Source organism: Adiantum capillus-veneris, chromosome 9, assembly GCF_014529385.1.
Source record: "Adiantum capillus-veneris isolate H3 chromosome 9, ASM1452938v2, whole genome shotgun sequence".
NCBI lineage: Eukaryota > Viridiplantae > Streptophyta > Polypodiopsida > Polypodiales > Pteridaceae > Adiantum > Adiantum capillus-veneris.
Genome location: NC_140939.1, coordinates 25,010,630 through 25,031,545, shown reverse-complemented (window position 1 = coordinate 25,031,545; position 20,916 = coordinate 25,010,630). Strand labels below are relative to the sequence as shown.

Below are 20,916 nucleotides of genomic sequence, written 5' to 3'. Positions count from 1 at the left end.
AGGAATGCTGCTAGGTGAGGAAGGAGGATGAGGACGTCTAAAAGGGGGGGGTTGAGGGACTGAAGAGGGTGCAGAGAGCTATTCAAGGGGGGACGAGGGGCATGAGGCATTAGTGTAGCTTTGGGGACCCCTTCATATCGAAATTACAGCAGAATCTCGATGTAGTATGGTAGGACCAAGAGGAATGTATCTCGTGGTGTGGGAGGAGCGCGCATCCACGCGAGGGCACGCGAAGGGAGAGGCGTCCCCTCATTGGCTCGCCCGATCATGCCTGGCCCTCGCTCCAATCCCTCCAAACCCCCATTTTAAACGGCCTCCCGACTGCCCGAACTCATCCAACAGTGTTGCTCACTCTCTCTCCTCTCACCCCGAACGTAGACTGAGTTGCAGCAATGGCCTCCACCACCCTCTCCTCCTCCTTCTGCGGCCAGGCCGTCCTGAAGCAGCAGGGCAGCGAGCTGTCCCGCAAGGTAGGCGCCTCTGAGGCACGCGTGCAGATGAAGACCAGCAAGGGCTCCAGCAGCAGCATCTGGTGAGTTATACTCAAGTCTTTTACAATTTCTACTCAAGAGTACTGCGCTGCTCAGCTGTACGCTTCCTTGCAGGTATGGGCCCGACCGACCCCTCTACCTGGGCCCCCTCTCCGGATCGCCCCCTTCCTACCTCACAGGTGAATTCCCCGGGGACTACGGCTGGGACACGGCCGGCCTCTCCGCCGACCCTGAGACCTTCGCCAAAAACCGGGAGCTGGAGGTCATCCACGCGCGCTGGGCCATGCTGGGCGCCCTGGGCTGCGTCACCCCGGAGCTGCTCTCCAAGAACGGCGTCCCGTTCGGCGAGGCCGTCTGGTTCAAGGCCGGCTCGCAGATCTTCAGCGACGGCGGGCTGGACTACCTGGGCAACCCCGGCCTGGTGCACGCGCAGAGCATCCTCGCCATCTGGGCCTTCCAGGTCATCCTCATGGGCGCCGTGGAGGGCTACCGAGTGGCCGGCGGCCCTCTGGGTGACGTGTCGGACCCCATCTACCCTGGCGGCCAGTTCGACCCCTTGGGCCTGGCCGACGACCCCGAGGCCTTCGCCGAGCTCAAGGTGAAGGAGCTCAAGAACGGCCGCCTCGCCATGTTCTCCATGTTCGGCTTCTTCGTGCAGGCCATCGTCACCGGAAAGGGCCCCATCGAGAACCTCTCTGACCACCTCGCCGACCCCACCGTCAACAACGCCTGGGCCTACGCCACCAACTTCACCCCTGGCTCCTAGATGAATTGTCCCCCTTGCCCCTTGCCCCCACTTCTTGTAACATATAAGATTTCGATAAATTGGCATTGGAAGCACATATTATTTTGACATTGGAAGATGCAATTCTCTCTCTCTCTCTCTCTCTCTCTCTCTCTCTCTCTCACACACACACACACACACACACACATGTGGTAGGTGCCCATGTTACTATGCCATGTCGCTTCCTAGTGCTCTTGACTTTCCAAGTTCTCTCGCCATGAATAGAGTACTATGAAGGCCAAAATTTAGCATTGCAGAGAACTCAATTACTCATGATGCTAACGCCTCAGCTTTGCCTTCCCATCTGGATTTAATTTTTTTTGCCTAAATGCCTTGTGCTTTCGAATTTTTTCAGAAACTGTGTTTTTATTTATAGTTCTTTTAATCAAATACATTGAGTAGTGTAATTACTTACAATTTGTGTAGCCTATAGAAATACATGCTCTTAAAACATGAATATTGAGATGATTTTGAGGTTTACCATATTCTAGCTCCACAAAGCGAGCGCTTATATTCTTGAAGCTTAAAAAACCACGTCGATAATTAATACCTGAGTGGAAATATGTCCTAAGCTCAGAGACATGCCTTTTACAATGGCTAGACCTAGCAGTTTACTAACCATATAAATGGTTAACACTTATAATCAGAATTTTCATGTACTAACTCCTCTTACCATAGACTTTATTTGTTTGAAGGTCAAATGTCTTAGCCATGAATGATAGGTTATCTTCCTAGAATTACCTAGCAATGATCTACACCCTGTTAAATTTTGTTTACTTTTACACAAAACTAGAGTATCTACTCGTTGCCGCCATACATGGGCTCTAGACAAGAATCACCTTTGTCATAGAACAGATTTGAATGCTTGCATAAGAAGGACTCGGATGACAACTATCGTGGCAGTCTTATACCTGCATTCCATGCCTAAACAAAAATGCTGATGGTTTTTTTGTTTGCATAATGGCTGCAGGTAAGGTTTTTGACTTTTTTTAATCTATGGATTCAATTGTTGTTTTTATCTATGGATTCAATTGTTGTTTGAGAAGACTAAGCACGAAACTTCTAAAGCTGCTACTTAAATGTTTTTATTCTTAAATGTAATTTAAACATCAAATCCTATTCCATAATGTACATGTTTAATGGAAAAAGTATATGTGCTCATTTTTATTTGCCTTTGTCAATTGTCTTTTTGAATTATTATGATTCAAGTTGTGAGCAAGTATATAGTTTAATACTCCAACACACACACACAAACACACCTATTCCAACTCCATTCGCTAGTTTTGATCTTTACCAATAGTAGGGAGACCGCAACTCTCTCTCACTCAACTCTCAGTTCCTCCAATCTAGTCAGTCTTCTTGGAGGAATTGCCTTTCTACCCTCACTCTCTCTATTCTACAAGATATTTACTCCACCAATCCAGCACATGTTGTAGTACTTCAATACAACCTAATGGAATCATTCTTCTCTAATGCTTATGATTAATGATGCTTGATTCTCTTTGCAAATCAACTGTTGCAATTCATGATGGTGTGCCATCATTTTTTTTCTTCCCTTCAATTGCATGGAAGTCGAGGAAGTGTTTATTCTAAAGTTGCCATTGGTTTTTTCTTCTCACTTACTTCATTAGTTTACCTAGAATTCTTGCCCCAAAATCTGTATTTTCATCACATATGCATGTGGCCCACCACATAAGGTGATTGTATGTGTCATAGCATTGCATAAGTGGAGATGAGCTCTTTATGCAAGGCATGCTAGTATATTGTAAGTGAGTTTATTTGGAGTTTACCTAGAATTCTTGCCCCAAAATCTGTATTTTCATCACATATGCATGTGGCCCACCACATAAGGTGATTGTATGTGTCATAGCATTGCATAAGTGGAGATGAGCTCTTTATGCAAGGCATGCTAGTATATTGTAAGTGAGTTTATTTGGAGAGACAAGTCTCCCCCCCCCCCCCCATAAACATCAAATCCTATTTCACAATGTACATGTTTAATGGGAAAATTATATGTGCTCATTTTTATTTGCCTTTGTCAATTGTCTTTTTGAATTATTAAGATTCAAGTTGTGAACAAGTATATAGTTTAATACTCCAACACACACACACACAAACACACCTATTCCAACTCCATTCGCTAGTTTTGATCTTTACCAATAGTAGGGAGACCGAAACTCTCTGTCACTAACCTCTCAGATTATTTTGACATTGGAAGATGCAAATCTCTCTCTCTCTCTCTCTCTCTCTCTCTCTCTCTCACACTCACACACACACACACACACACATGTGGTAGGTGCCCATATTACTATGCCATGTCGCTTCCTAGTGCTCTTGACTTTCCAAGTTCTCTCACCATGAATAGATAAATTAGGTTGGTGTCTTTAGGATTCTTCATGTGAACTTTCCAATCATTCATCATAAATCAAGCAACGCTTGATACCCTTCACACTTGGTCTAAAACATGTGTACCCCTTTCCCAAACCATTGGTTTTCAACTTATACCTTCAAGATTATGACGAGCACTCGTATGATTGTTTACAAAGTGTGTGCTCGAATGTGGACGTAGTGGTTCAGGCAAACCATGTGGGTAAAATTATATGACATGGCCATTGGCTACTCTGTGCTAACATTTGGTGAGACATTTTGTGGCATGACCAAAATGTCATATGAGTGTGCATCTAACCAAATCGCATAGGACGGTTATCTCGATTGGACCTTTAATTGTGAATGTGTCATGCATTCATACAAATGCATTGAATTGATCATTGTCCTCCCCTTTCCCTCTAGAATTACATGTCTTAAATTAACAACTACCACCAAAATGGACATTATCACAAATCTCACCAACCCCATAGTGAATAAAAGTTTGGGCCAATGCCACCAACCTCACTCTAGGCTTTAAATTATAGGGTGCTTACATAGGTTGGGTAACTTGACGTGGACGCCATGTGCATTTGGTTGCGAACAATAAGGAGTGCCCAACTTTAAGGGCAGCCAAGACCCCCTGTCCAAGGTTGGGTGGGGTTTCAACCACGGAAAACGGTGTCATGCAGGTCCGCTCCCATGCTAAGAAAGATGCTTGAAAAATGCACATCAAGTTGTTTGAAGCTTACCTGATTAATCAACAGTGATTAGGGCCTGGTAACTAGCCAAGTTTAATGCTAAATGTATGCAAATGCGGCTGAAAGGGCCAAAATATGCCTTAATGATGCTAAAAAGTGCTATGCCTGAAGTGGGCACGGATGGGATATTATGACCTAGAACTGGAGTGCTTGAAGTGCTTTACCGGCCTATCTTTACAACTCCTCGATTGGAGCTACGGTGAAGAAGTTATGATAGCTCGAAGTTTGATTCGATTGCAGATCCGTACAGGATTGGGCAGCTTCAGTTTAGGTGACAGAAATGGAATGAATGCACGGGCCTGAAGTGCTCAATTTGCGAAGCACGTCGGTCTTTTCAGATCAAAGATCGGAGTTATGATTACCAGGTTATGGGCCACCAACTTCACCCCTGGCTCCTAGATGAATTGTCCCCCTTGCCCCTTGCCCCCACTTCTTGTAACATATAAGATTTCGATAAATTGGCATTGGAAGCACAGATTATTTTGACATTGGAAGGTGCAATTCTCTCTCTCTCTCTCTCTCTCTCTCTCTCTCACACACACACACACACACACACACACACACACACACACACACACTCTTCACACACACACACACACACACACACACACACACACATGTGGTAGGTGCCCATGTTACTATGCCATGTCGCTTCCTAGTGCTCTTGACTTTCCAAGTTCTCTCGCCATGAATAGAGTACTATCAAGGCCATAATTTAGCATTGCGGAGAACTCAATTACTCAATTACTCAGGATGCTAACGTCTCCGCTTTGGCTTCCCATCTGAATTTAATTTTGTTTTCCTAAAAGCCTTGTGCTTTCGATTTTTTTTAGAAACTGTGTATTTATATATAGTTCTTTCAATCAAATACATTGAGTAGTGTAATTACTTAGAATTTGTGTAGCCAATAGAAATACATGTTCTTAAAACATGAATATTGAGATTATTTTGAGATTTACCCTATTCTAACTCCATAAAGCGTGCACTTATATTCTTGAAGCTTAAAAATGCACATCGATAATTAATACCCGAGTGAAACTATGTCTTCTGCACAGAGACATGTGTTTTACAATTGCTAGACCTAGCAGTTTACTAACCATATAAATAGTTAAGACTTACAATCAGAATTTTCAGGTACTAACTTCTCTTAACATAGACTTTTCTTTGTTTGAAGGTTAAATATCTTAGCCATGAATGATAGATTATCTTCCTAGAATTACCTAGCTATGATCTACACCCTGTTAAATTTTGTTACTTTTTCACAAAACTAGAGTATCTACTTGTTGCTGCCATACATGGGCTCTAGACAAGAATCATAGAACAGATTTGAACACTTGGATAAGAAGGACTTGGATGACAACTATTGTGTCAGTCTTATAAATGCATTCCATGCCTAAGCAAAAATGCTGATGATTTTTTTGTTTGCATAATGGCTGCAGGTAAGGTTTTTGACTTCTTATATCTATGGATTCAATTGTTGTTTGACAAGACTAAGCAAGAAACTTCTACAGCTGCTACTTAAATTTTTTTATTCTTAAATGTAATTTAAACATCAAATCCTATTTCATAATGTACATGTATTTAATGGAAAAATTATATGTGCTCATTTTTATTTGCCTTTGTCAATTGTCTTTTTGAATATTAAGATTCAAGTTGTGAACAAGTATATAGTTTAATACTCCAACACACACACACACCTATTCCAACTCCATTCGCTAGTTTTGATCTTTACCAATAGTAGGGAGACCGCAACTCTCTGTCACTCAACTCTCAGATTATTTTGACATTGGAAGATGCAATTCTCTCTCTCTCTCTCTCTCTCTCTCTCTCTCTCTCTCTCTCTCACACACACACACACACACACACACACACACATGTGGTAGGTGCCCATATTACTATACCATGTCGCTTCCTAGTGCTCTTGACTTTCCAAGTTCTCTTGCCATGAATAGATAAATTAGGTTGGTGTCTTTAGGTATCTTCGTGTGAACTTTCCAATCATTCATCATACATCAAGCAACGCTTGGTACCCTTCACACTTAGTCTAAAACATGTGTACCCCTTTCCCAAACCATTGGTTTTCAACTTATACCTTCAAGATTATGATGAGCACTCGTATGATTGTTTATAAAGTGTGTGCTCGAATGTGAACGTAGTGGTTCAAGCAAACCATGTGGGTAAAATTATATGACATGGCCATTGGCTACTCTGTGCTAACATTTGGTGAGACATTTTGTGGCATGACCAAAATGTCATATGAGTGTGCATCTAACCAAATCGCATAGGACGGTTATCTCGATTGGACCTTAAATTGTGAATGTGTCATGCATTCATACAAATGCATTGAATTGATCATTGTCCTCCCCTTTCCCTCTAGAATTACATGTCTTAAATTAACAACTACCACCAAAATGGACATTATCACAAATCTCACCAACCCCATAGTGAATAAAAGTGTGGGCCAATGCCACCAACCTCACTTTACGCTTTAAATTATAGGGTGCTTACATAGGTTGGGTAACCTGACGTGGACGCCATGTGCATTTGGTTGCGAACAATAAGGAGTGCCCAACTTTAAGGGCAGCCAAGACCCCCTGTCCAAGGTTGGGTGGGGTTTCAACCACGGAAAACGGTGTCGTGCAGGTCCGCTCCCATGCTAAGAAAGATGCTTGAAAAATGCACATCAAGTTGTTTGAAGCTTACCAGATTAATCAACAGTGATTAGGGCCTGGTAACTAGCTAAGTTTAATGCTAAATGTATGCAAATGCGGCTGAAAGGGCCAAAATATGCCTTAATGATGCTAAAAAGTGCTATGCCTGAAGTGGGCACGGATGGGATATTATGACCTAGAACTGCAGTGCTTGAAGTTCTTTACCGGCCTATCTTTACGACTCCTCGATTGGGGCTACGGTGAAGAAGTTATGGCTGTTCGAAGTTTGAGTCGATTGCAGATCCGTACCGGATTGGGCAACTTCAGTTTAGGTGACAGAAATGGAATGAATGCACGGGCCTGAAGTGCTCAATTTGCGAAGCACGTCGGTCTTTTCAGATCAAAGATCGGAGTTATGATTACCAGGTTATGGGCCTTTAAAGATTCTCCGGGGGCCGGTTCCGTGCCAGTCTAGTCGGCGCGGTCGGAGTGCCATCTGGGAGTTCTTGAGTGGCAACCAGGGTTTCAAATGCAGTAGAATAAGTGCTCAAGACAGCAGTGCCTTGGTTGAGATGTAAGCTGGATGTGATGCTTTTCAGAGTGCACAATAAATGCTTAAGTGGAATCTTTTTAAGGTCGTCTCTTGATACGGGCAGCAGATTTCATGATGAGGTTGCTCGACGGGAGCCGCTGAAGAAAGATGTTGTGCTTGGGGATGCTCTAGTCGGTGTGTATGTTAGGAAATGCCTTTGGCCAAATGTGGTGCCTTTACAGAAGCTTGTCTTGATTTAGTCGATATGCATGTTAAATAAGGTGCCCTTTGAGAATTGCCCGGAGATGTCGTGTTTGGCATTGCCTTGGCTAGCATGTATACTAAATGGGGTACCCTTTTAAGGGCCGCCCATGACTTTAAATAAAAAGGCCGCCCATTTAAGGAATGATCGCCCATTGGGCAAAACAAACTAGGGCCGCATCCTATGGCCGCCCAATGGCAAATTTAAAGTGCCCGCCCACTCTAGAGGGGGTGTGTGAAGTCAAGGAAAGAAAATAAAGGCAATGGCGTGGACAGACAACGAGGGGAGGCGCAGGGAAGCGAAAATGAGCTCGCAGTGGGCTCGGTGAGGCTCAGAACGCGACCGCCATGAAACGAAAATCGACGAGCAGGCTGGGGCGATCTTTTTCGGCATTACTCCCGGCTTTTTTTGCGTTGCTCGACCCCGTGGCTGCCATGTCATAAGCCCGGTTCCTATGCCACGTCAGTGACGTCGGCGCTACTGCAAGGGGGGGCAAAGAGCTATTAATAGCAAAAATCTTGCATGAGTGGGGACTCTTTTGCATGTGTGTTACGAGGAGAAGGGGCAAGAGGGTAAGCAGGAAGCAAGAGCTCTCTCCCTTCATCTCGAATCCAAGAGCTCTCTCCCTTGACCTTCAATTGAACCAAAGCCAAGGGCGAGCTTTCTCTCTCAACCTCCAAACCAAGCCAAGGGCGAGCTTTCTCTCTCAATCTCTAATCCATGAAAGGGCGAGCTCTCTCTCTCTCTCTCTCTCTCTCTCTCTCTCTCTCTCTCTCTCTCTCTCTCTCTCTCTCTCGATCTCAGCAAGGCTTAAGCAAGGGCTTTGGAAGATGCATTTCTCTCTCTCTCTCTCTCTCTCTCTCTCTCTCTCTCTCTCACACACACACACACACACACACACACACACACACACACACACACACACACACACACACACACACACGTGGTAGGTGCCCATATTACTATGCCATGTCCCTTCCTAGTGCTCTTGACTTTCCAAGTTCTCTCGCCATGAATAGATGAATTAGGTTGGTGTCTTTAGGATTCTTGGTGTGAACCTTCCAATCATTCATCATACATCAAGCAACGCTTGATACCCTTCACACTCAGTCTAAAACATGTGTACCCCTTTCCCAAGCCATTGGTTTTCAACTTATACGTTCAAGATTATGATGAGCACTCGTATGATTGTTTATAAAGTGTGTGCTCGAATGTGGACGTAGTGGTTCAGGCAAACCATGTGGGTAAAATTATATGACACGGCCATTGGCTACACTATGCTAACATTTGGTGAGACATTTTGTGGCATGACCAAAATGGCATATGAGTGTGCATCTAACCAAATCGTATATGATGGTTATCTTGTAAATTGTAAATGGGTACATATATTGGGTCGTTTTGGATTTCATTAATTAATTAATCAACAAGATTCCCTCCGCCTTCGCTTTGCAAAAGGAAAAGTTTCGTCGTCCATGCTGCGTCAACCATGGCCCGTGCCGACTGCACCATTGCACCATTTTTCCATGGATTGACCCCAATGTTCTTGGCAGATCCGCTAGTCTTGCTGCTGATGGGCCACTATCTCTTTCGTGAAGGTACTCGCATACGCATCCGTTCACAACTTGAAATCGACTCCTGCTGCTCCTCAGCGATATGCTGCTGCTCTGCCTGCAATGTGCCCCTTCCGTTCTCGCCCCAAGCCCTGCAGCTCTTGCTCATCGCCTCTTGCCCCAAGGCCATATCGGCTCTGCTGCACGCACTCTTGGTCCGAACACTTGTGATTATGCAAAACCATCACATTGTGGGATAATTGACAACGATACAGCTACAGGGGCTACGCCATTCCACTCAGTCGCTCCTCATGCGCCAGGCCGGACGACGGATGCAAGCAATATTGGTGCGACATGACAGAGAGCGAGAGATTTTCAAAATAAAAAATATATGTGAGGCACGCATGCCTTTACGTTAAGTTTTGTTACGAGTCGATGATCTTGTGCAGTGGCTCTGCCAATAGATACCCTGCATTCTCTCCCGCCCTTGGCCTGACACACGCACGCTGGTCCGTCTCACGTGCCTCCAATTTTTCCCCATCGGCCATCTGTCTGGACTTCGCTTTCTCGTTTGACGCAAAAAAAGGATCTTTTAAGATTTCTCTTAATTAAGCACCTTAAAATGATCGTACCCGACATACTAGATTGGATGTTAAATTTTGAATGTGTCATCCATTCATACAAATGCATTGAATTGATCATTGTCCTCCCCTTTCCCTCTAGAATTACATCTCTTCAATTGACAACTACCACCATAATGGACATTCTCACAAATCTCACCGACCCCATAGTGAATAATAGTTTAGGCCAATGCCACCAACCTCACTCTAGGCTTTGAATTATAGGGTGCTGACATAGGTTGGGTAACCTCACGTGGATGCCATGTGCATTTGGTTGCGAACAATAAGGAGTGCCCAACTTTAAGGACAACCAAGATACCCTTTCCAAGTTTGGGCGGGGCTTGAACCATGAAAACCGCCATCTTGGGGCAAGGTCTCAACCAATAGAACACGGTTAAACGTTTCCAGCTAAGCTTGATATTTACTTTATACATTTGTCATGGGCAGCGTGTGTGTAAAGCACACCCGCCCATCGCGAGAATTTGATGGGTAGGCTGACGCTGTGTGTAACCGGCATGCTTACACACCGGCTGCCCAACCTTGGGCAGCCTTACATGGATGCCATGTGTCGATGTGCGTTTGGTAGCGCACAAAAAGAAGCACCCAACTTTAAGGACAGCCAAAACTCCTTGTCCAAATTTGGGCGGGGGTTGAACCACGAAAAACGTCATCCGGGCACAAGGTCTCGACCAATAGGACACCACTACACATTGCCAACTAAGCTTGATATTTGCTTTATACATTTGTCCTGGGCAGCGTGTGTGTAAAGCACACGTGCCCATCGCAAGAATTTGAGGGGCAGGCTGACAGCTGTTGTAACCGGCTTTAGATTTCTTTGATGCATTCATGAACTTATATCGTTGTGTTGGGTGCTCCTTGAGGGTAACCATATTTTTAAGGAGCATAAACCAAGGATGCTTGAGGAGTTATCTCATCGCATGATTATGAGGCAAGTGCATTATGAGTGACCTTTCTACGCACATTTGAAGTACTTACTATTTTTACTACGTTATTCCATCTCTTTAAGAAAGAAGTTGATTCTTCAAAGCTAGCAAAATGTGATGGATAAGTTTGGAAATTGTTCTTGGTTTTTGAGCATTAATAGCCAAGCACAGAACTATGGCCTTTGCTACTCATTTGTTTATAGACGGTGACTTTGAGATACAAGTCTCAAGGCTAGTTTACAAACTTCTGAATGGCTTCTTCATGATATGAGGACATCATCCTCGGCCTCAACTGAGAAGAATCGCTTCAAAATAGAAATTTGACATGCTTTCTTAGCTTTTGAAGCATGTTCTTGGGATCGAAGACTAGCCCACCATTGGCATGCTGCCACCATTGGCATGCTTAGTTTTGGAGGTACTTAGAAACATATGTAAGCTTTGAAGATTTCGTGAATTCTTCATCTCCAAGCGCATAATCAAAATGGTAATGAAGCTAAGAACTTCATCTGTGCTTCCAAAAGTTTCATAATAGGAGAGAAATTTTATGCTTCATCCTCCTTCCTTAAACTTCTTCAAATTAAAGCTCTCTTCCAAGACAGGTATGAACGATGATGCCATTTGCGTGTATGGTCCTTGGAGACTGCTTCTATGAGGACATGGGTCTTGAGCATGGTCCTAGGCAAGGGGATTTAATAGCAAGGGCTATATAAGTAACTCATAAAAGTAATGGATGGATGGAGAATCTTATGCAATACTCCCGTCATTAAATTGGTAGTCGAGTTGCGGTAGAGGAAGGAGAAGAAGGTGTCATGTGCACATGGCTCTGTGTGCCACATGGACATGCTTCATCTACTTCCAAAGCCAATTTTGTACCTGTATCTAGATAGGAGCGTCCATAATCCTAGGAGAATTAGTATCAACAATTTTGTGAGCTTATTCGTAGGACCTACATGATCAAAAAAGCCCATTAAATTAAGTTTCCCACTATGGAACCCTCTTGCAAGTGTTTTGACAGATGTTGTTTCAAAAACTTTACCTAGACAAGTTTATTAATTAATCATTTCAAACGATTTATTTTTTAAACTTTGTCTTCCAAGTTAGACCTACCTAAGTCCTAAGAGTATTACTACCCTATATAAGGAGCATCAAACTAGCATTTTACATCAAATGAGCCAGTGCTAACCATCAAGCCTAGCATTTTTGCAGATCGGCCCCATCATTTTTCGTCAAGAGCAAGCACCGGATCATCAAATTAGCCCATCATTTTTAGTTTTCATCCCTTTCCATTGTTGCAATTGCTTAACTACTGAAGCTATCCGCCCTGCTGCATCTCGATACTTTAGCAGCCCATTGAGCCTCTTCTTAGCCATTCCCTTGCAGCATCAAGTGCTCCCATTTCTATCCGTCATCGGCTCCTTCATCATCTACATTTTCAGCCCTGCTTTATGCAAAAAATCTACATTTTTGCATCCAACCTTTAGACCTTCGTTCCTCTCATATCGGGAGTGAAAATTAGTTCCAGAGATGGATCCAAAGGTGCATCAAAACAGCCCCAAAGGTGCTTCATTTTGAAGACTTGTCAGGGAAATATTCCCCATTTGAGTCAGTACAATCTACATTGAGGTATTGCATGTGTGTACATTCCACTTACGCAATCAAAAGCAAATACCACACCAACAATTGTGTGGGGGGCCCTTGAGAGGGTTGATTGGGACCCCATTGGTGTCATTCTCCTTCTCTCTCTCTCTCTCTCTCTCTCTCTCTCTCTCTCTCTCTCTCTCTCTCTCTCTCTCTCTCTCTCTCTCTCTCTCTCTCTCTCTCTCTCCTAGCTTTAGCCCGCTTCGCTTCGCCCTGTGCAAACCATGTCCCCCCCTGGGCGAGGGCAGCCCTTGGGAGGGTGTTAAGACCTTAGCCCTGCCTCCTTGCCTCAGTTTGACAACCTGCAACACACACACTTCCCCTCAGTTAATGCCCAGCTCTGTCGCATCTCCAGGGTAGTGCTATTTCAGTGCCGACTTTAGAGACAGTGCCGTTTTGACCTTAGACAGCAGATGAAGTTTTGGTGTTTCGACATTGCGCGCGGTCAACAGGGCCATGCCTGTGGTCAGCAAACGACACGCCCCTTTTGTACAGTGAGTAGATTTATCCCTCTCGACTTCAGTGAGCAATGCTCGACATGAGTTAGCACTAAGGTCACTTTGAAAATCCACAAGAGTAGGTTCTCACAGCAGGTTTTCACAGTAGAGCTTAGCCACAGACTCAAAGGTTTTTGCACAGCAGATCGAAGATTCTTCAGTCATGACTTCCTTCAACACACGGATTTCCGGCACAAGCAAGATTTTTCTTGCTATGGCAGCTGCGCCCAGGAAGGATCTTGCTGCTCGCCAAGACGCACGGATCACGGCCCTAGAGGCTCAGATCCAAGAACTTGTTTTCGAGAATGCTTAACTGAAAAGACGCTTATGTAAGCTCAAGGATACAAAGGCAACGGAGAGTGAAACTTTTCTCGCAAAGAAACTCGAAGTTGAAGCTTCTCTCACCAAGACTGTCAAGACAACGCAGAAAGAAGCCAATGAGGCAGCGCATAAGAAAATTGAGAGTGAAATACAAGCAGCCTTACAAGAATCCCTTGCCCTCAAAATTAGGATTGAAAGACTCTCCTCACCATGGTGCACCGAGGAGCATTTCCTCGAAGAATCCATCGTCAAGCTCAATGACATTCTTCAACCCATCAACATCGAGCCCGACACTCTCTCTTGGATCAACGACACACATAGGTGTGTGCCTCCTGGCCAATGCATCCTCACTTTCAAGAACAAAGAAGAACGGACGATATTGCTACACCAATCTTATCACCTCAAGGGGACAAAGCTTTGGATTGCCGAGGAATTGACTGCAAACCAACTCAAGCATAAAGCAAGCCAGCTCAAAAAGATGCATGAAGCTCGTAAACAAGGTAAATGGGCAGTCTATCGTGGCGGTAAATCCATCATTCAGGAGTTTCGAACTCCCAAGCCAGCTCCCCTTCTACCTGACCCCCTCTAGGTTTTTTTTTTTTTCTTATCCTTTCCTTTTTCCTTTACCCCTTATGCACCCTCAATCCTCCCTAACTGATATGTATCTAACGCTTCCACCCCGAAAGAACAGATGTAATGTTTTTTTTTTTGTCTGATGGGTCATATCTGACCTCCGTGGACGATAAGCAAATCTCTCTCTCTCTCTCTCTCTCTCTTTCTCTCTCTCTCTCTCTCTCTCTCTCTCTCTCTCTCTCTCTCTCTAAAAGGAACCATCATTTGTACTAAGTAGCACCCATTCAAGCAAGGAAAGCAATAAGGATTTGTGGAAGTGTAAAGTCTATATTTTTTCACCATTTTGATTCTGTTGCACCTGACGTTGGTGTCATATCTTTGAAGGTTTTTCACTAATCTGCCGCTAATCTTTTTTTTAAAATCTCTAGTCTTTGTTGTGTGTTGTAGCATTTTGCCCAAGGATGCTTCTCTCACTCATGGAAGTATAGGACGTGCCATTGGGCGTAGGACCATGCTCCTTGAGTGCAAGAAATGCAAGCATTGTATACTGAGGGTTATAGTTGTGGTGCACGCGTGAGAGGGTAGTTGACTTGGTGTCAGTGCTTGACCACCTCGACATCAAGAAATCCTAGCATGGATATTTGCAGTCACAACTTCTTTGACATGACACATCACATCATTGAAGACATGCAGTGGAAAAGCATGAAGATGTTGATTGTGAGTATCAGGATTTGTTAGTAGCCTATTATGATAAAGAAAGGCTTCATCCAGATCAGCCTATTAGACTTGGATTCTTGGCATTGTTTGCACAACCATCTCTCCCATCTGCTTGGAAAATTCCATCGTTCTAGAAGAGACATTGCATCATCATTGATTTGTACACATCTTTGGCAGCACATCGAGTCCACACATTTGTATCATTTTAGTAATTCATAGCCATCAATATGGATCCAAAGGGTTTCAATCCAAGGCAGCCACCATAGGATTTCGCAAGCATCGTGAGCCTACATTTGCAGCCACATCCGTTACAGAGACGAGGAGTCATCTAGAGCTTCCATCATAAGGAATTCTAATTGAAGCCCCAAGAGGAGCCTCTATCTTTGAGGAGTTATTTGTAGTGGTCTCATGAGACATCATATAGAGGACTTGCCATGGTTCATGGGAATTCCAAAGTGCATATCCATCTTCATCTCTGATTCAGCGTTGCTCTCGCCAATCTTCCTACGTAGGGGTAACATAGGCTAGTCGGTAACTTTGTGGATATTAGCATTTGCATCTCCAACCATTTTCTCTACAAGCATCCATCGAGTTTGCGGTATGGTTCACACCATACCAATTGTGGTAGCAAAGGCTAGGCGAAAACCAATAAGGGTTAAGCCAAAATGAGAACGTGTTTATCCATCAACTAGTTCTGGCAGATGCTGATACATTTAGGGGCACTGAGCCGAGGTAAGACCTATCCAAGCATGGATGCATAGCGTTGGCCGTTTCCAATTTCTTGTATGTCAGATCACAAAGTGGACAATACTACCAAGTTCTAATTTGATCTTATGATGACCACATTTCGATGCATTGTTTTGCAATGTTTTCAATAATTGTTAAAATTGGAAGGTGGTTGTTTATGTGTCACATCGTGAATAGTGCTAATAGAAATACTTTAATATTCCCACAATTGCTATAAATTGATTGGGCTTGTAATATTTTTGTGAAACCATCCACTAGCTACAGTAGTGCACTTCTCTTTCTTTGCATGATGACCGACGATCTTGAGAATAGAATCAAGTTTGCATGGGATGCCATGGAAGCCATTCCCAATGGAGCGGCATTGTATGGAGCCGAATGGTTTAAGGAGGCTCTCAAGGAAATGATCAATGTGTATCTCCTTTATCATTGCCCCATAGACCTCAATATGCACACCTTGATAAGCTTGAGCAAGAAGGGACAATTCGCTTTCTCTTGCTGGAAGAAGGTTGGACTCATCACAGAGGAGGATGAGGAGCAAATGAAGGTGCAGCTAGGGAGCGTGGTGAATCTTCTTTTTCCACTTGAGGGGAGCACTGCTACAAATCTCGGGGCTTCTAAAGGATAAACGCTTTTGATGATTCTAAAGATTTGTCTATGTAATGCAAGTGCAATAAAATGTAATGTTTTCTATGATTAATGAATGTTCATCTTTCAAGTACCCTTGTCTCTGTTGTTTTTGAAACAATTTGAAAGGTGTCACATCTTTGTCTATGTATAAACCTCCCTATTATATCACTACCTATCTCTATCCTCTTTGATTCTCTCTCTCTCTCTCTCTCTCTCTCTCTCTCTCTCTCTCTCTCTCTCTCTCTCTCTCTCTCTCTCTCTCTCTCTCTCTCTCTCTCTCTCTCTCTCTCTGTGCGTGAACGTGGAATCTCTCTGTGTGAACGTGGAATGACGGTGCGTGAACGTGGAATCTCTCTGTGCGTGAACGTGGAATCTCTCTGCGTGAACGTGGAATGACGGTGGACAAAGAGAGAGAGAGATAGATAGATAGATAGATAGTTCTATTATCGTCCTGGGAGGTCAAATATGACCTATGGGACCAAATGAACATGTCATGTGGTGTGAGTGGAGTTCATAAGTGACTCTCGATGCTCAAAAATGGCTGAAATGAGCGTCGCAATAGAGAGTCCACATCGTGGTTGGGAGAGGAAGGTATGTAGGGAGAGCTCATGGCTGAATATATGGGGAAAAGAGGACCTAATGTGGTCAAAAGCTGAGCACTCAAGTAGTGTGTGGTACTCACTCTCTCGCACTTGACGAGGGCATAAGGTGCAAAGTCGATGACACTCCTCGCCAGTGCCCCAACGTCCTGTCTCGCAGCGTAGAGAATGGGAGCTAAGACGAATGGAGGCAATGGTGCGGATCGCACTCAACGGGATGGGCTCAAGGATGTAGGAATGGGTTCGGTTACCTCGTTCCGAGAAGAAGAGAGATTTGTAGTTTGGGGCAACGTGTGTGGTGTAATGGCTGAAGCGAGAACCTCCAGATTTCTCCAGATTTCTCTCTCTTTCTTCTCCAGAGAGAGAGAGAGAGAGAGAGAGAGAGAGAGAGAGAGAGAGAGAGAGAGAGAGAGAGCCGGAGAAGAAGGAGAGGATATTGGAAGAAATGAATGAGATAGAGTCTTTGGCCCTAAACGCTAAAAGATTGTATGTTAAGGTGCTTGAGAAAGAAGAAGGAGAGTTTAGAGAGAGAGAGAGAGAGAGAGAGAGAGAGAGAGCTGGGGAGAGGACAAGACAAAAAACTAAATGAAAGAGAGAGCAAGACAAAAAACTAAATGAAAGAGAGAGATAGGTTGCAAGACACTAAAAGATTTAATGACAAGGAGCATGAAGGCGAAACAATAGAACGAAGAAAGAGAGAGAGAGAGAGAGAGGGGGGGGGGGGGGGGGGGGGGGGGGGGGGGGGGGGGGGGGGGGGGGGGGGGGGGGGGGCGGGGTAGAAAATCTTTTCTAGAATCTGCTCGTCTGATTCCTAAAAAGCGCTCATAAAAAATTGCTCGCCTAGAAATATCCCCCGACAGTATAGGGAGCTTTTGGTGTGAAGTAACAATATATGGCCTATCTCCCTTGGCGGTGCTAAACGAAGATAAACTATTTTTTCTTTACCTACAAACCCGTTCCAAATAAAACGAATTCTATTGGACGCTATCACAGGCCACTCTAGATTCGGCACAATCAAATATGTTTCCTGACAATCCCTCTCACTCCCCCCCCCCCCCATCTCTCTCTATTTTGTACACACTCAATCAGACACATGGGTGCTAGCTTGCTATATATAGCGGGTCTGCTTAACCATGCCATGCTCACAATTAGTAAACTCACGCAAGATAATACTGAGTCTTTGCGACACTGCAATATAGGGATTACCTAGATGTGGCGCAATTGCGATACACACTTGCCTATATTCAATAATTAAGTAGTTGTTTAGCATAAGCGCATTGACCACAATCAGGCAATCCTAAATAGTGTAATAACTTGCAACCTATTGCGGATCTACGAGTACTATCAAGGCCAAAATTTAGCATTGTTGAGAACTCAATTACTCAGGATGCTAACGCATGAGCTTTGGCTTCCCATGTGGATTTATTTATTTTTGCCTAAATGCCTTGTGCTTTCGGATTTTTTAAAAAAACTGTGTACTATTTATATATAGTTCTTTTAATCAAATACTCAAATACATTGAGTAGTGTAATTACTTAGAATTTATGCAGCCTATAAAAATACATGCTCTTAAAACATGAATATTGAGATTATTTTGAGGTTTACCCTATTCTAACTCCATAAAGCGAGTTAATACCCGAGTGGAACTATGTCCTTTGCTCAGAGACATGTGTTTTACAATGGCTAGACCTAGCAGTTTACTAACCATATAAATGGTTAACACTTATAATCAGAATTTTCATGCACTAACCCCTCTTAACATAGACTTTTCTTTGTTTGAAGGTTAATGTCTTAGCCATGAATGATAGATTATCTTCCTAGAATTACCCAACTATGATCTACACCCTGTTAAATTCTGTTTACTTTTTCACAAAACTAGGGTATCTACTCATTGCCGCCATACATGGGCTCTAGACAAGAATCGCCTTTGTCATAGAACAGATTTGAATGCTTGGATAAGAAGGACATGGATGACAACTATCGTGTCAGTCTTATACCTACATTCCATGCCTAAACAAAAATGCTGCTGATTTTTTTGTTTGCATAATGGCTGCACGTAAGGACTCTTTTGACTTTTTTTATCTATGGATTCAATTGTTGTTTGACAAGACTAAGCAAGAAACTTCTAAAGCTGCTACTTAAATGTTTTTATTCTTAAATGTAATTCAAATCCTATTTCATAATGTACATATATTTAATGGAAAAATTATATGTGCTCATTTTTATTTGCCCTTGTCAATCGTCTTTTTGAATCTTATGATTCAAGTTGTCAACAAGTATATAGTTTAATACTCCAACACACACACACACACACACACACACACACACACACACACACACACACACACACATATTCCAACTACATTCGCTAGTTTTGATCTTACCAATAGTAGGGAGACCGCAACTCTCTCTCACTCAACTCTCAATTCCTCCAATCTAGTAATTCTTCTTGGAGGAATTTCCTTTCTACCCTCACTCTCTCTATTCTACAAGATATTTACTCCACCAATCCAATACATGTTGTAGTACTTCAATACAACCTAACGAAATCATTCTTCTCTAATGCTTATGATTAATGAGGCTTGGTTCTCTTTGAAAATCAACTATTGCAATTCATGATGGTGTGCCATATTTTTTCTTTCTTCCCTTCAATTGCATGGAAGTCAAGGAAGTGTTTATTCTAAGTTGTCATTAAATTTTTTTTCACACTTACTTCATTAGTTTAACTAGAATTCTTGCCCCAAAATCTCTATTTTCATCACATATGCATGTGGCCCACCACTTAAGGTGATTTTATGTATCATAGCATTGCATAGGTGGAGATGAGCTCTTTATGCAAGGCATGCTAGTATATTGTAAGTGAATTTATTTGGAGAGACAAGTCATGTGCATGTGGTCTTGATGTTTACCTGAGATACAACACTATAAGAGGAAAATTCTAGAACTGCTAGCATTGTCGCGGATTAACAAAGAAAAATAGAAAGAGAAAATATTGCGTGTGCGGCAATAATAGCGGCAAACGATGTGGTAGTGGTTGAACAGAAATATACGCCGTAATAGGTGTGGTAATATAGTCGCAATTATTACCGCAAATATAGTTGGAATTAGGGTTGTAGGAAAACACACACAGCTTAGAGAAGACGAAAAAAGCTCAAGGCACACAATAGAGAGTGTTTTACTTAGTGTGCAATGGAAAGATAGATAGCCCTAGAGTGATGGACGTATATACAATGCATGGAGGGAAAACCTCCTAAAGAGGGGAAAAATGCACTGGCGGTCCTAGTGTGTTCACATACATCACTACCACATGTATATGGTAACAAATCCCCCTTGGAGTGATGCGGTGAATGAGAGCTGGCACATGAGTAAAGGGAAGTGCCATGCGCTGAGGAAATGATCAATCCACAAAGGGGAGTAAGCCCAAAGCTTTGCGGAAAGCTTCGATCTTCTCACAAAACAATGTCTTTGTGAAAAGATCTACAAGGTTGTCCTGTGTTGGCACATAAGCCAAGTTGATCTCTCCTGCTGATAGCCTCTCCCTAACATAGTGCTAATGCACCTCAATGTGCTTTGTGAAAGCATGAAAAATTGGGTTCCTCGCAACTGCCAATGCGCTTTGATTGTTAGTGTAGATAGTGTTGGCAGTGTCCTGTCCAACACCCAAATCATCCATAAGGCGTCTGAGCCATGCGCACTCAATCGTAGCTTTGAAGACTGCCTTGTACTTAGCCTCACAACTAGAAGTGGCCACAGTAGGTTTCTTCTTGCTCAACCATGATATACATGAACTGCCAAGCATGAAACAAAAACCACTTGTGGACGCTCGCATGTCAAAACAACCAGCCCAATCTGAGTCCGAAAAAGCATGTAAGTCTGGCGGCAATGATCCCCCCTTGGGATAAAACAAGCCAAGATGTAAAGTGCCAATAAGGTAGCAAAAAAATCCTCTGGATAGCTTGCCAATGCTTAGATGCTAGGCTATGCATAAATCTGCTGACTTGTGAGACTGTAAACTGAATATTCGACCTCGTGTTGCATAAATAAATGAGACAGCCAACAACAGTTTGGTAAAGAGTGACATTAGCAAGATCACCAGCATCATGTAGACTTAACTTCAAACCTATTTCCATGGGAGTGGCAATAGGTTTGCAATCCTCAAGTCTAAACTTACATAGCAATGTCTCTATGTAACTTCTCTGACACAAGGCAATATTGCCATCACACTGCTTAAATTGTAT

The 20,916-nt window shown here is 43.2% G+C and overlaps 1 protein-coding gene across 1 annotated transcript; it reads left to right on the top strand.

The window, feature by feature from the left end:
- The first annotated feature begins 332 nt into the window (after positions 1 to 332).
- Positions 333 to 1,346, top strand: LOC147450244 (chlorophyll a-b binding protein type 1 member F3, chloroplastic-like). Its single transcript, XM_086519527.1, has 2 exons — positions 333 to 532; positions 606 to 1,346. The coding sequence occupies exons 1-2, from the start codon at positions 393 to 395 to the stop codon at positions 1,255 to 1,257; spliced, it is 792 nt and encodes a 263-aa protein (XP_086375653.1). The 5' UTR covers positions 333 to 392; the 3' UTR covers positions 1,258 to 1,346.
- The last annotated feature ends 19,570 nt before the right edge of the window (positions 1,347 to 20,916 follow it).

Bases quoted from the DNA above. Each gene is read 5' to 3' on its own strand.
- LOC147450244 (XM_086519527.1), top strand. From the start codon at position 393: ATGGCCTCCACCACCCTCTCCTCCTCCTTCTGCGGCCAGGCCGTCCTG. The intron at 533-605 runs GTGAGTTATACT...GCTTCCTTGCAG, and splicing joins GGCTCCAGCAGCAGCATCTG to GTATGGGCCCGACCGACCCC.